The sequence below is a fragment of the Hippopotamus amphibius genome, chromosome 2 (genome assembly GCF_030028045.1).
Source record: "Hippopotamus amphibius kiboko isolate mHipAmp2 chromosome 2, mHipAmp2.hap2, whole genome shotgun sequence".
Classification (NCBI taxonomy): Eukaryota; Metazoa; Chordata; class Mammalia; order Artiodactyla; family Hippopotamidae; genus Hippopotamus; species Hippopotamus amphibius.
In genome coordinates, this window is record NC_080187.1 from 24,284,597 (window position 1) to 24,297,909 (window position 13,313).

At 39.7% G+C, this 13,313-nt stretch overlaps 1 protein-coding gene across 4 annotated transcripts in view; it reads right to left on the reverse strand.

Annotated features, from left to right (window-relative positions):
• The window catches only part of PALM2AKAP2 (PALM2 and AKAP2 fusion), a 335,745-nt gene that overhangs the window by 124,106 nt on the left and 198,326 nt on the right, over positions 1-13,313 (reverse strand). For all 4 annotated transcript variants that reach the window (XM_057720830.1, XM_057720829.1, XM_057720828.1 and 1 more), the window contains one exon: positions 11,346-11,431. In XM_057720830.1, coding sequence (XP_057576813.1) covers positions 11,346-11,431 — 86 coding nt within the window. The remainder of the gene's footprint in view (positions 1-11,345; positions 11,432-13,313) is intronic.

A 13,313-nucleotide genomic window follows, 5' to 3' on the forward strand; every position in this document is an offset into this window, starting at 1 on the left:
GATGGGTAGAAGAAAGACACGGAAAAGGAAGGTACTGCTAATTTACCAAAAGGAAAGCTAGATGCTCAATTAAACTCTCTTAAGTGCTTATTTAATGAAGCAAGATCTTTCTGCTGATGAATCCAACAGATATTTCCTGAGAATTATGTTAAAGATTTATGAGACCTCTGTGATACTGGACTTGTTTCAGAAAGACAAAGGCTATTGGAAACAGCTACGTGAATAAGTTGTTTTTTAGAAATAGTTTGTGACCATCCCAAACCCTCCCAGACATTAATGATAATTTATTCAGAAATTAACTGGATAGGCAAATTCTTGCCTAATGGGAACCAGTTGGCAATCTTCTAAGAGCACCAAAGACCGATGACGGTTCCTGCCAGCGGGTTCTGGGTTTGGGTTACTGGCCTTAGCTTTATGGGGATTCATAGACTTTGGTAACTGCAAATGAGCCCTGCTTCAAAGCTAATTAGATTGGGGCATAAGAAGACAGGCTTATCTGCAAAAGGGTTCTGACATACAGGACAGAGACTATTCTAGAGCTTTGTCACCATTAGTCACTCCCACCCTGGAACGCTAGAAATGTGCTTTGGAAGAAATGTACTGATGTACTCAGGAAATATTTGTGAATGTGTCAGAACTTTTGCTGGGAATATGTAGGCCAATGTCATCTATTTCAGGAGGTGACCACCCAGAGAGAGGGGAATTTTACCCAGCAATAAGCACAAGAATATTTCATCAACATTTTTAAACTTGGGATGATGAAGCCCTCTGTAGAAAATGAAATCACTGATGGCCCAGCTAAAATGAAAACCCTAGGATAGGCCTCAGAAAAATCATAACATGCCCAGATTGAGGAAAAGCAGTGTTTTTGTTTTTTTTTAAGTCAAGAGAAACAAACAAACTGGGGACAGAATTTCCCACGGTTTCACTTCATAGAGAAACCAATGAGGTACAGATCTTTGCATGGGTCAGGTTTGGAAGTCTTATTTCTAGAAGAAAAAAAAAAAAGTGTATCAGGAGAGATCCATTGATAGGTTATTAGTTTATTGTATAAACTGAACCTGAATATCTGTCTGATTTAAAGTTTAATAAAATGAACTTAATATAATATATGGTCATCCTGAAATGAATAAAGTCATAGTAAAAAAAAGAAATACAAAACCACAAATAACCTCAAACCACAGTCATCAAATACATTAAGCTGTTTCCTCTACTGCCTTTGTAAAACCCCTCCCTGCCTAGGGCTGCCAGACTTAGCAAGTGAAAATATAGGACAGCCAGTTAAATTTAACTTTTGGTAACCAATAAACAATTTCTTAGTATGGATCTCATGCAATATTTGGGACATACTAATACTAAAAAATTACTTGTGGCTATCTAAAATTCAAATCTAACTGGGTCTATTTAGATTTGTTTTATCTGACAAAATTGCTCTTGCCCCATCCTTGGAGCTACTGTGCTTTAGCTGATAGTAAAATTAATTTGCATTCATCAATACCCAAATAGAGAGGTTATAAAGTGTCCTTTCACCTGAGTTCCAACACTCACTTTGAGATCCTGGATAATTCATTTCACCTCACTGAGCCCCAGTCACCACATCTGTAAAATGGGATGAGTAAGAGTTCCTCCTTTGCAGGACCATTTCGAGGACTATATAAAATGGTACGCATAAGGGCCTAGCACAGTACTCCGCTCCTAGCACATGCTCAATCAGTGTTTGCTATTATTGTCAGCAGGAAAACATTATGAGTAAATAAAACGGCAGAAAAGAAGGTACCTGAGGCCTTTCATGTGCCAGTATATCCCTTATCTATACATACATAATAAGAGCTATCAACTGTGACTTCATTTATTTGACTTTCCTTTTATTTGATACTTTGGGAGCAACACACAGGACTAATAATAACCAATATTGATGCACCATATTACAATGTACACCAGGGCCTTTCACATCTGATTCCTTATAATGATGCAAAATGCATATTTAAAAAAAAAAAATCAAGACAGTGATTCTCGAAGGGGGGGGGATGGTGAACATTTAGCCAATAGTTAGTTCTGGAATGCCTCACACCCCCCACCGCCATCCCCCTTCGAGATCTACCACTCTAAATAGTTTCAAGGGCTAAAAAAGTCTGCCATAAAAGAGTTCCTTTGGCAAGGAAGCAAATTTAGAACCATCTTTATGTACGTACCCAATGTAGAAAGGACGTCTGGTCCCAAATGTGTCTTTTTGTCCAGCGCCCCTGCACAAACAATCCTCTATGTCGTCATCAGCAAATACAAAGGACAACTGGTCAGAACGGCTGGCAACAGGAGGTCTTCAGCAGAACGGCTTTTTAAAAGAAACTTCCAAAGAAAGCTGTAACCCGTGGCCTCTATTCACCACCGGAAGAGTCTAAATGCTTTCCCCCTTTTGTAACAGAGAACATCTGCTGTCCCAGGAGAACAATCCCCCTCCCAGCAGCAAGTTTCACATATAGAGGCAACATCCTCTTTTTACGTGGCTCTCCCAGGTCCTTGGTTAGGACATGTGCCCCTTGCAAACGGTTTTACAGCCAGAACCCCCAGCTTGCCTAATTGGTACCCATCCTGTTTCTTGCCTAAGCACAACTGCAAAATATTATATATGTGGTTAAATTAATTAAATAAGGAGGCCATTAGACAGAGGTAGCTCTACTGCCATGGTGACCCCCATCAACAAACCAAAATTTAAGCCTGTAAAAGCCTCAAGGTTACCAAATCAAAATGCTAAGAACAAACAATCACAAAGGGCCAATGAGACTTTAAGTTATAGCCAATTAATTAATTTCCTTTCATTGCTTCCGCCTTTTCTCTATAAAAGTCTCTCTCCAGCTCCTGTGAGCAGAGAGCACTGCTAACCACTTCAGGTTTGGTGCTGCCCAATTTGAATGGGTTTTTGCTCAAGTACACTCTTAAAATTCTTACTATGGCTCAGTTTATCTTTTAACAATGTAGATAAGTACAAGACTTCTTTCTGAGAAAAAACTCGAGGAGTGTACTAGAACATCCTGTGCTCCTTTTGGCAAATACTTAGTTTGTAGTCTCTGTATATAAAACAAGAGGGCAAGGTGAAGACAGCATTTGGGACTTCGTTGGTATATTTGATTAAGATGGTAGCCAAATCACATTATTTCAGCCCAAAAGATATTTCTTTTAACAGGGATCTTTGTACGTTTAACATGGATTGGTGTCGTTTTGTACAGTTATCAAATAAACACAATTCAAGAAAACAATGCAGATCCAAACAGGTGCGCTTGGTGGCCCCAACAATGCCCCAGCTGAAGAAAGGCAAGGCCATTCCAGGATGTCGGCACCGGGCAGTTCACTCCTCAGAAGAAAGGAAGCTCTGTGACCAGCAAATGCCTTAAAAATCGAGCGTGTAGCAGCTTCCTAGTAACTTTATTTTGGAACGCGGTTCTTAAATGCATGTACAATGACTGCCTTTCTAGCTTGCCTTGTCCAGAGGTTATTAAAATACTAGGTTGAGGTTTAGCCACCTTACTTGCTTTTTACTCTTCACAGGATGTATTTAAAATCCCTTGGAGAAGATAGCTAGATATTATTACACATACATTGTAACACTGAAGTGGTTGCCAGGAACTGAAGAGAGGAGGGACCGGAGAGTTAGTATTTAATGGGTGTAGAGTTTCAGTTTGGGATGATGAAAAAGTTCTGGGGATGGATGGTGGTAAAGGCTGCAAAACAATACAAACGACATGATGCTACTTAAAAATGGTTAAAAGTGTAAATTTTGTTGTGTATATTTTACCACAATAAAAAATAGGTAGCATGGATAGGCTAATACCCATGGTGGAAAAAAAAGGGGAGGGGGGCTGAGATGTAAGGGGAAAATAACCAGGCAGAAAAGAGAGAAAAGAAAAGAAAGGGAAAGAAATGGAAAGAAAAGACATTGATGAGACACTCCTACCCCTTCCCAGGGCAGTGGTGGGGGAGGTGGCAGTGATCCTAAAGGAGAAAAGCGAACAGATCCCCCTCCCCCCGTTGTCAGGAAGAGGGCCCCTCACTCAGACAACATTCACTACACACCTGCAATGCGAGAACAGAGCGTACCCTTCTGCACATAAAGGAAACCAAGCCATTGAAAAATTAACTGCCTACAAATGGCCAACAGAGCAGATGAAAAGATACTCAGTATCACTAGCCAACAGGGAAAGGCACATCAAGAGCACCATGAAATGCCACTTGACACCCACTAGGATGGTTACAATCAAAACACAGACAACAGCAAGTGTTGGTAAGATATGGGAAAACCAGAACCCTCATCCACTGCTGGTGGGAATGTAACGTGCAGCAGCCACTGTGGAAAACCACCTGACAGTTCTTCAAAAAGTTAAACACAGATTTACCACATGACCCAGCAATTCCACTCCTAGGTTCACATCCCCAACAAATGAAAACATGAGTCCACACAAAGACTTGTGCGCAAATATTCACAACAGAATTATTCATAATAGCCAAAAAGTAGAAACAAACTAAAAGTCCATCAACTTGTGAATGGACTAAAAAATAAAGCAAAACTCAGGTATATCCGTGAAATGAAATACTACTCAGCATTAAAAGGAATGAAATACTGATTAGAGGCTGTAACAGGCCAAGCAAAAGAAGCCTGACACAAAAGACCACACATTGTATGATTTCATTTCTCTGAAATATCCGGAACAGCCAAGTCTACAGAGACAGAAAGTAGGCTAGTGTTTGCTTGGGGTTGGGGGTGAAATGGAGACAAACTAATAGGACATAAGAGGGATCTTATTGGAGTGATGAAAATGTTATTAAACTGGATTATGGTGATGGCTGGTAAATTTACTAGAAATTATTGTATACTTAAATGTGTGAATTTTATGGTATGTAAGTTATGTACCTCAAGTTTAAAAAAAGAAGAAATGGTGAAAAAAGAACTGTGGTTTAGAGGTTCTAACAAGTGAAAAACAAACAAAACATAAAAGAAAGTAGCATAAGAATAGATAACCAACAAGGACTGGAAACTATACTCAATATTTTGTAATAACCTATAATGGAAAACAATCTGAAAAAAGAACATGTGTATCTCTCTCTCTCTCTCTCTTTCTCTCTCTCTCTATATATATATGAATCACTTTGCTGTACACATGAAACTAACACAATATTGTAGATTAATTACATTTCAAAAAAAGAAAAAGAAAAAAAAAAAAACAAAGTAGCATAGGAGAGGGAAGCAGGGAGGCACAAAAGACAGACCCTCAGGTAAGAACACAGGGAGTAAGCAGGTTTGAGAAAGGCCAGTGGTCCCCCTTCACTGCAGTCCAGACAGAGATTTTCATTGTGTTCATTGTTCATTCATATATTTGTCATGCAACAACTACTGACAATTGCACAGAACAGACTACACACTTGGTTAGGTGCTGGGATGCAGGTCCTCAAGGAAACTACATTCCTGAAGGGGAGACCGGATTTTCTGTAAGGATGTCAGTGGTTATTTACGTGCCTGGCTCTGCAGGAGGAGCACTGGGGCCTGTGAGAGCACGTGACAAACAATACTGGTCAGAAAGGGCTAATATCTGAGCTAAAGACTTGAATATAAAGAAGGGTTAGTTAGACTGGGAGAGAGAGGAAGGAAGAGGAAGAGGACGAGGAAGGATGCCTTGAGTAAAAGCCATGGGATTTTAAGAGACACAGCACCTGCCTGAGCTAGGTCTTTCGTTCTAGGCAACTGGAAGGCTGGCAGGGATTTGAGCAGGGGGACGTTATCAGATTGGCCTTTTTATGGTCTTTATTTTGTAACTGAAGTATAGTTGATTTACAATGTTGTATTAGTTTCAAGTGTACAGCAAAGTGATTCAGTTTCATATACGCGTGTGTGTGTGTGTGTGTGTGTGTGTGTGTGTATACATGTATGCTTTCCCAGATTCCTTAACATCATAGGTTATCATAAGATATCAAACATAGTTCTCTGTGCTATACAGTAGGTCCTCGTTGTTTACCTGTTTTATACATAGTGGTGTGTATATGTTAATCCCAAACTAGTAATTTATCCACCCCCCTTCCTCTTTGTTGACCATAAGTTTTTCTATGTCAATAAGTCTGTTTCTGTTTTGTAGATAAGTTCATCTGTGCCATATTTTAGATTCCACATATAAGTGATATCATATGGTATTTGTCTTTTTTTTTCTGACTTACTTCACTCAGTATGATAATCTCTAGTTGCATCCGTGCTGCTGCAAATGGCATTATTTCATTCTTTTTTTTATAGCTGAGTAGTATTCCATTGTCCTATGTACCACATCTTCTTTATCCATTCATCCGTCGAGGGACATTTAGGTTGTTCCATGTCTTGGCTATTGTAAATAGTGCTGCTGTGAACATAGGGGTGCATGTATCTTTTCAAATTAGAGTTTTCTCTAGATATATTCCCAGGAGTGGGATTGCTAGAGCATATGGATTGGCCTTTTTAAAAGAGCATTCTGGCTACAAGTAGGCTGGGTGCAGAGGGCAAAAATGGGTCCAGAGACAGACATGATGGAAGACAGGGCTAGAAATGAAATTTCAGTTCTGAGCCTTCGTGTGCAAAAGGAACAGATCCAAAGGGTTTTGACGAGGGAGCCCCCAAGTCTTTTCTCAGACCAGCTGGACCACTAGAGAGCCAAGGGCAGCGGCCAAGGGCAGCGGCAGGGCTGATGTGCCACCGCCCACGCTGCTTTAGTGGTATGCTGGGCAACATCTTCCCAGACTGACCCCCAAAGTCACCAGCACGTTTAAAAAAATATTAATTCTCAAACCCATATCTTTTGGACCTAAATTTTGAAAGGAGAAGCCTGGGAAGCTTTGTAACACTACTGTAGACGATTCTCATGGTCAGCAAGCTTTAGAAAATATTGATCCATACTTAAAAAAAAAAAAAAAAGCCAACGTCTAAACAAGCAGAAACAGATTAAAATATAACATAGAAGCTATCCCAAAATATGACTACCCTTTTCTTCTAGTGAATCATGATTCAGGCTGAAAAAGTTTAATGGCTCTTTCAAAACAAGAACAGGTAAAAACAACTTGTAAAGGCTGAGCATGGTATAATAAAAAAAATAGTGATGAATGTGTATAATATTGGCTTTCAGTGTCTACGATACTGGCACTCCAGAAGAGTAGGTATAATTCTTGGGTAGATTTGAGCATATTGGTTTCCTAGGGCTGCTATAACAAATTACCACAAGCTCAGTGGCTTACAATAACAGAAACTTATTCTCTCACAATTCTAGAGGCCAGAAATCCAAAATCAAGGTATTGGCAGGGCCCTGCTCCCTCTGAAGGCTTTAGGGAAGAAGCATTCCTTGCCTCTTTCAGCGTCTGGTGACTCCAGGTGTTCTTTGGCTTGGGATGCATGTAACTCCAATCTCTGCCTCTGTCTCTTCTTATGGCCTTTGTCTCTGTGTTTCCTCCTCTTCTGTCTCTTATAAGGATGGGTGTCATTGGACTTAGGTCCTACCTGGTTAATCCAGGATGATCTTGAGTTTCCCTGGTGGCACAGTGGTTAAGAATCCACCTGCCAATGCAGGCAACACAGGTTCGATCCCTGGTCCGGGAAGATCCCACGTACCTCAGAGCAACCAAGCCCATGCACCACAACTACTGAGCCTGAGTGTCACAACTACTGAAGCCTGCTCACACCTAGAGCCCGTGCTCTGCTACAAGAGAAGCCCACACACTGCAACGAAGAGTAGCCCCCACTCTCTGCAACTAGAGAAAGCCCGAGCCCAGCAATGAAGACCCAACACAGCCAATAAAAATAAATTAACTTTTAAAAATCCAGGATGATCTCACCTCAAGATTCTTAATTACATCTGTAAAGACTTCTTTTCCAAATAAGGACATAGTTACAGGTACCAAGGTTTATGACTTGGATATACGGTTTTAGGGGGAAGAAAAGGATTCACAATTCAACCTACTACATAGTGATTTAAAATTGTTGAGCAGGCCTACATGATGCTCCTACCTGAATCAGTGTGTTTACAGGGTGTTTTTAATATAAGTGCTCTTAGTTCAATATTCCTCAGGATGACAGAAATTTGTTTATAAATGAATTCATTCATCTGAGTCATGTATATTTTCAGAAGCATGACTTTGTCATTTCAAAATATGACATGGTATTAAAAAGCTACATATAGTAGACAAAACCACATTCACACAATTGACATCACAACAAATGCTGTGCTTTTTTCAGAAAGAAAATTTCTAAGTACAAAGAAAGGTACATCTTATCACAGGAAGAGTAGTAGGGACGAAACCAAAGTATTTTAGTGGTTTCTGCTGATATTCTCCTTGGGAAATGTCAGTGTATCAGCTTTTATTGTAATTAATGTTTCAACAGAGTATTTTGTTTTCCCAGGGCAAAAAGCAGGAATAGCTGATATTACAAGGATATATGAAGTAGCTATTAGAAACAGGAATAGCTGTAGAGACATGAATATATGATGAGGAATCTTTAGTTAATTAATGAACATCAGGCACTTACAGACAGAAAAAATAATACTTTAAGATAGACACAAGGGTAGGATGGATACATAAAGCAGTGTGGGGTGGGAAACAGTACAGTATCAAAGGAAAAAAACTGATATGTGCTGCATGATTGGGAAACCTAAGGGAGAAGACTTAAACAGAAGTGTTTCCCTAAATTATATCCACCTAGAGGTTTCAAAAATCCTTTACTGAGAAGAGACTGGCATTAATGGAGGAACTTAATATTTGTAGGAATTGATTGGAGTATTAAATATATTTGTATTTTGCTTAACTTTTTAAAGTGTATAGTGTTCTTTCTTCTGAGTGGGTTCAATTCTTGTGAACTAAAAATCCTCTGTTCTTATAAAACATTCCCAGGTATTCAATAAAAGAAGACAAAGAGAGGTTGAGAATGACACTGAAATTGAATAGACCCAACTGAAACTTTAGTCAAGATCCTGGTACCAAAGAGAAGCACACTGATTAAATAGTAACCTTATAAAATGGGACTTGGGCAACACTTGCTTGTATCAGAATATACTATTTGCTTTCTTTTTTTTTTAATCTTTATTAGAGTATAATTGCTTTACACTATTGTGTCAGTTTCTGCCCTACAACAAAGTGAAAGAGCCACATGTATACATACATCCCCACATCCCCTCCCTCTTGAGCCTCCCTCCCAACCTCCCCCTCCCACCCCGCTGAGTCTTCACAAAGTATCAAGCTGGTCTCCCTGTGCTCTGTATTAGTTTCCCACTAGCCATCTATTTTACATTTGGTAGTGTGTATATGTCGATGCTACTCTCTCACTACATCCCAGCTTCCCCTCCCCCCCGTGTCCTCAAGTCCGTTCTCTACATCTACATCTCTCTATTCCTACCCTGCCACAAGGTTCATCAGTACCATTTTTCTAGATTCCGTAAATATGTGTTAGCATATGGTATATGTTTTTCTCTTTCTGACTTACTTCACTCTGTATGACAGACTCTAGGTCTAGCCACCTCATTACGAATAGCTCAATTCCATCCCTTTTTATGGCTGAATAATATTCCATTGTATATATATGCTACATCTTCTTTATCCATTCATCTGTCAATGGACATTTAGGCTGCTTCCATGTCCTGGCTACTGTAAATGATGCTGCAGTGAACACTGTGGTACACGTATCTTTCTGAATTATGGTTTTCTCCAGGTACACAAATACATGGAGGCTAAACAATGCACTACTAAACAACCAAGTGATCACTGAAGAAATCAAAGAAGAAATTTAAAAATTCATAGAAATAAATGACTATTTGCTTTTATATAACAAACTCTGCAGGTACACTAGCAACACATCTCAGAAACCAATTCTTAAAATGATGACAGATTCCAAAATAGCACATCTAAATCCATCAAGTTCTTCTATCAGCATCCACCTCTCTCTATCCAACATGGCCAAAGATTTCTCAAACTTCTCAAACTTTGCACTAATAGCCAGCAAAACACCAGTACATCATTGCAATATATATTATTGTCTTGCAAATTCTGCTAAACATAATTACAAGCAAACAAACTTTCAGCACTGGATAACTGTTATTTAGATTAGTTGACTATTTTGACCAGTCAGGCTACATTCCCATCTTATAATAAATTTCACCATAGTATTTTTCTCTGCTTTCTCTAACATTTTTAATACAGATAACACAAGTTCAGCCATCACATTACAAAAGAAAACTTGAATAAATTCATCCTCTTTGTACAGCCTCTACTAAAAAATCCAGGAGTCAGGGGACTTCCCTGGTGGCACAGTGGTTAAGATCCGCCTGCCAATGCAGCGGGCGTGGGTTCGAACCCTGGTCCAGGAAGATCCCACATGCTGCGGAGCAACTAAGCCCATGCACCGCAACTACTGAGCCTGTGCTCTAGAGCCCGTGCGCCACAACTACTAAGCCTGCACCACTGCAATGAGAAGCCCGTGCACCGCAAGGAAGAGTAGCCCCTGTGCAGCAACGACGATCCAATGCAGCCAATAAATAAATAAATAAATAAATTTATATAAAAAAGATCTAGGAGTGAAATCTCTCTAGTGATATCTTAATATTAAAAATGACATTACTTTTTGTTTTTCCTAGAAAACTTCATAAGTGGCATTTACTTAAATTCTAATCATTCAAGCAAAAATGTTAGAAAGCCCTGCCACCTCCAGCCTTTGTTAACTGAAACATGAACAGAATTCCAAGAGAGGAGGACCATTCCTTTGTGTCTATTCCAGTAATAGAAGGCAAGTAATTGTGTCTGATATATTTTGCTACAGATTCCTTAATCTAGGCAATGATTACAAATTCATGCATTTAATTCGAACAGTGATAATTAGGTTGATTTCCAGATGACTCATTTTGTAAATCTTTGGCCATTAGCGTTCCAGCTGGAGTGGGCCATGTGCTGCCTTCCCGCTGACATCAGTGGAAATCTTGAGTCAAGATCAAAGCTACTTTATGCCTCCCTGACCTTTCTTCACAATGCACAGTGGGGCCTGGGCTTCTCAGCTCAGAATTTTCTGATTTGCTTCGCTGTCCCCACGGGGTTACCACTTACAGACCATCTACATGTAGATATTCACTGAAGACCCTACAGCTGGTCACAAATCTTGGATTCTAGTTTTCGGGTGGTTTCCTAATCCAAATCCCAAAGTTCAGGAAATTTTATTCTGCTTGACTTACTGAGGCGTCAGTGAATAGAGAGAGAAGCCCAGCAGGGTGAGGAGCAGTGCTCATTTTGTCCCCAGAAATCTGCTATAGGCTCACTTTCCTCTAGAGATGCACTTGGAGAATCACACAAAAGAAAGGATAACTTACCTTGACAGTCATGTCTGTGCCGGGTGTGTCTGTGGCCTCTGAGGTTACCTCCTCTCCCGTTAGCAGCACATTCTCCCACCCAACTCCTGAAAAAAATAAAATAAAATAATGGTGCCATTCGAGCCAAGTGCATTCAGCTGGCACAGATACTTAACTGTTTTGCAGCTTCCAAGCCCGTGTGACTTGGAAAGGAAACCAACAATTACCCACAGTTTACCTGCCTGGCGGTTACCAGGAAAGCTTTCTTTCAAAAGTATGGTCAGTCAGCACCTCTTGTTTTAACCTAATCTCCAAGTTTGGAGTCACTGTCTAAATCTTGTATCTTACAGACAGTGCTATTCCTAGTCCAGAGGGGAAAAGAGGATAAAATGAACTCCTCCAGAATCCAGGCCTCCTCCCGAGGTCTTACTCGGGGCTTAAAGTGACTCTCGTGGCACAGAAACCTGCACATCTGAATCTAATTCAACACCCAATAGAAATGACTTCAGATTATTCACTGGCCTAGATTCCACACACCTGCTGGAAATAACTGAGGGTTTACACTCACTTTTAAAATTTATATATGTTCCTCCCCAAATCTCAATACATGTTAGCTCCTTTTTCCTTAAGCTGTCAGGCTCCAAGAGTGGATATCTGGCAAGAAACAAGGTTTTACTCTCTGCAACCTCAAAAAAGAGATCAGGGGCTGGTGTTTGGAAATACCCATGATCACAATACAGTAAAACTACACTAATTTAGATGCAATTGTGTGCAAATGGAGGTGGAATGGTCTATAATAGTGAAAAGTTTGAAGTAATGACAAGTATATTTTTAAAAACAATATTGCAAGTAAAGTCATCTTCTTAAAAGCTAAGAAAGTAATACTTAGTAGAGTTTCTCAGGGTCCACTTTAATAAACAGATACAAATTTTATAATTGGTATAATAACTGCCGACTAGGATATGAGTGCTCATAGCCTAAAGTATTGAAAAGATTGTTTTCTTAAACAGACTAAATCTGTGTAATATTAATTTACATTATTGATTTCCTTGCATAATTTTCCCTAAGGATATTCATGCTAGACCCATGTGAATTACCCACATTCCAAATTTCAACTGTCTAGCATTATGTTAAATGAGGACTGGCACATTTTCCTGTTTGCCACACAGTAAGTATTTTAGGCTCTGCGGTCAGACTACTTCTGTTGCAGCTTCTCAAGCTGCCATTATAGAGAGAAAGCAGCCACAGATAACATATAAGCAAATGGACATGGCTGGGTTCCAATAAAACTTTATTTACAAAAACAGGCACTGGGCCAGATTTGACTCGTGAGATGTTTACCAGCCTCTGTGCCAAATCAAGAAACCAGAGATGTGTCCAGGAAAGACTGTGATACTTCAGCATTTTTCTAAGGATCAACTGGACAAAATCGGGTGGTGAAACTATAACAATTGTTCGCAAGTACGTGACACTTTAAATAAACTAATATGAGATTAAATTTTAATATATTAGCACCGGTTGCATTGCCTTATTTTATATTCTGAATCCTTGAGAGCCTCATTTCACAGGAAATATGCATAATGGATCACTCAAGATCCACAGGCTATGAGTTATTGCAAAGTGCAAAATAATTGTCTCTCACTGAGTTGTAGAAATTGGGTCAGAGAAGTTTGATGACTTGCCCTACAATTTCCTCTCAGGAAAGTTGTGGGCTTTGTCTTGAATGCATGTTTCTGGTAAAGAAATCTTTGCTCCCACATGAATAGGTTAATTCCTGGACACATCTTGCATTTAACTAAAGTCCCTCTGGGTTGAAGCCACTGTTGGGGCCTGTTGGATCTGGCTGGCAGAGTGGTACAGATGTTGGGCATGATGGACAAATATCTGATATTTAACTATAGAATAATGGGAATTATTGTTCAGCAAATATTCAGCCCCCTTCCTTCCCACAGTGGGAGAAATTTTCTTCCCTGTCCTCTGATGTTTGCT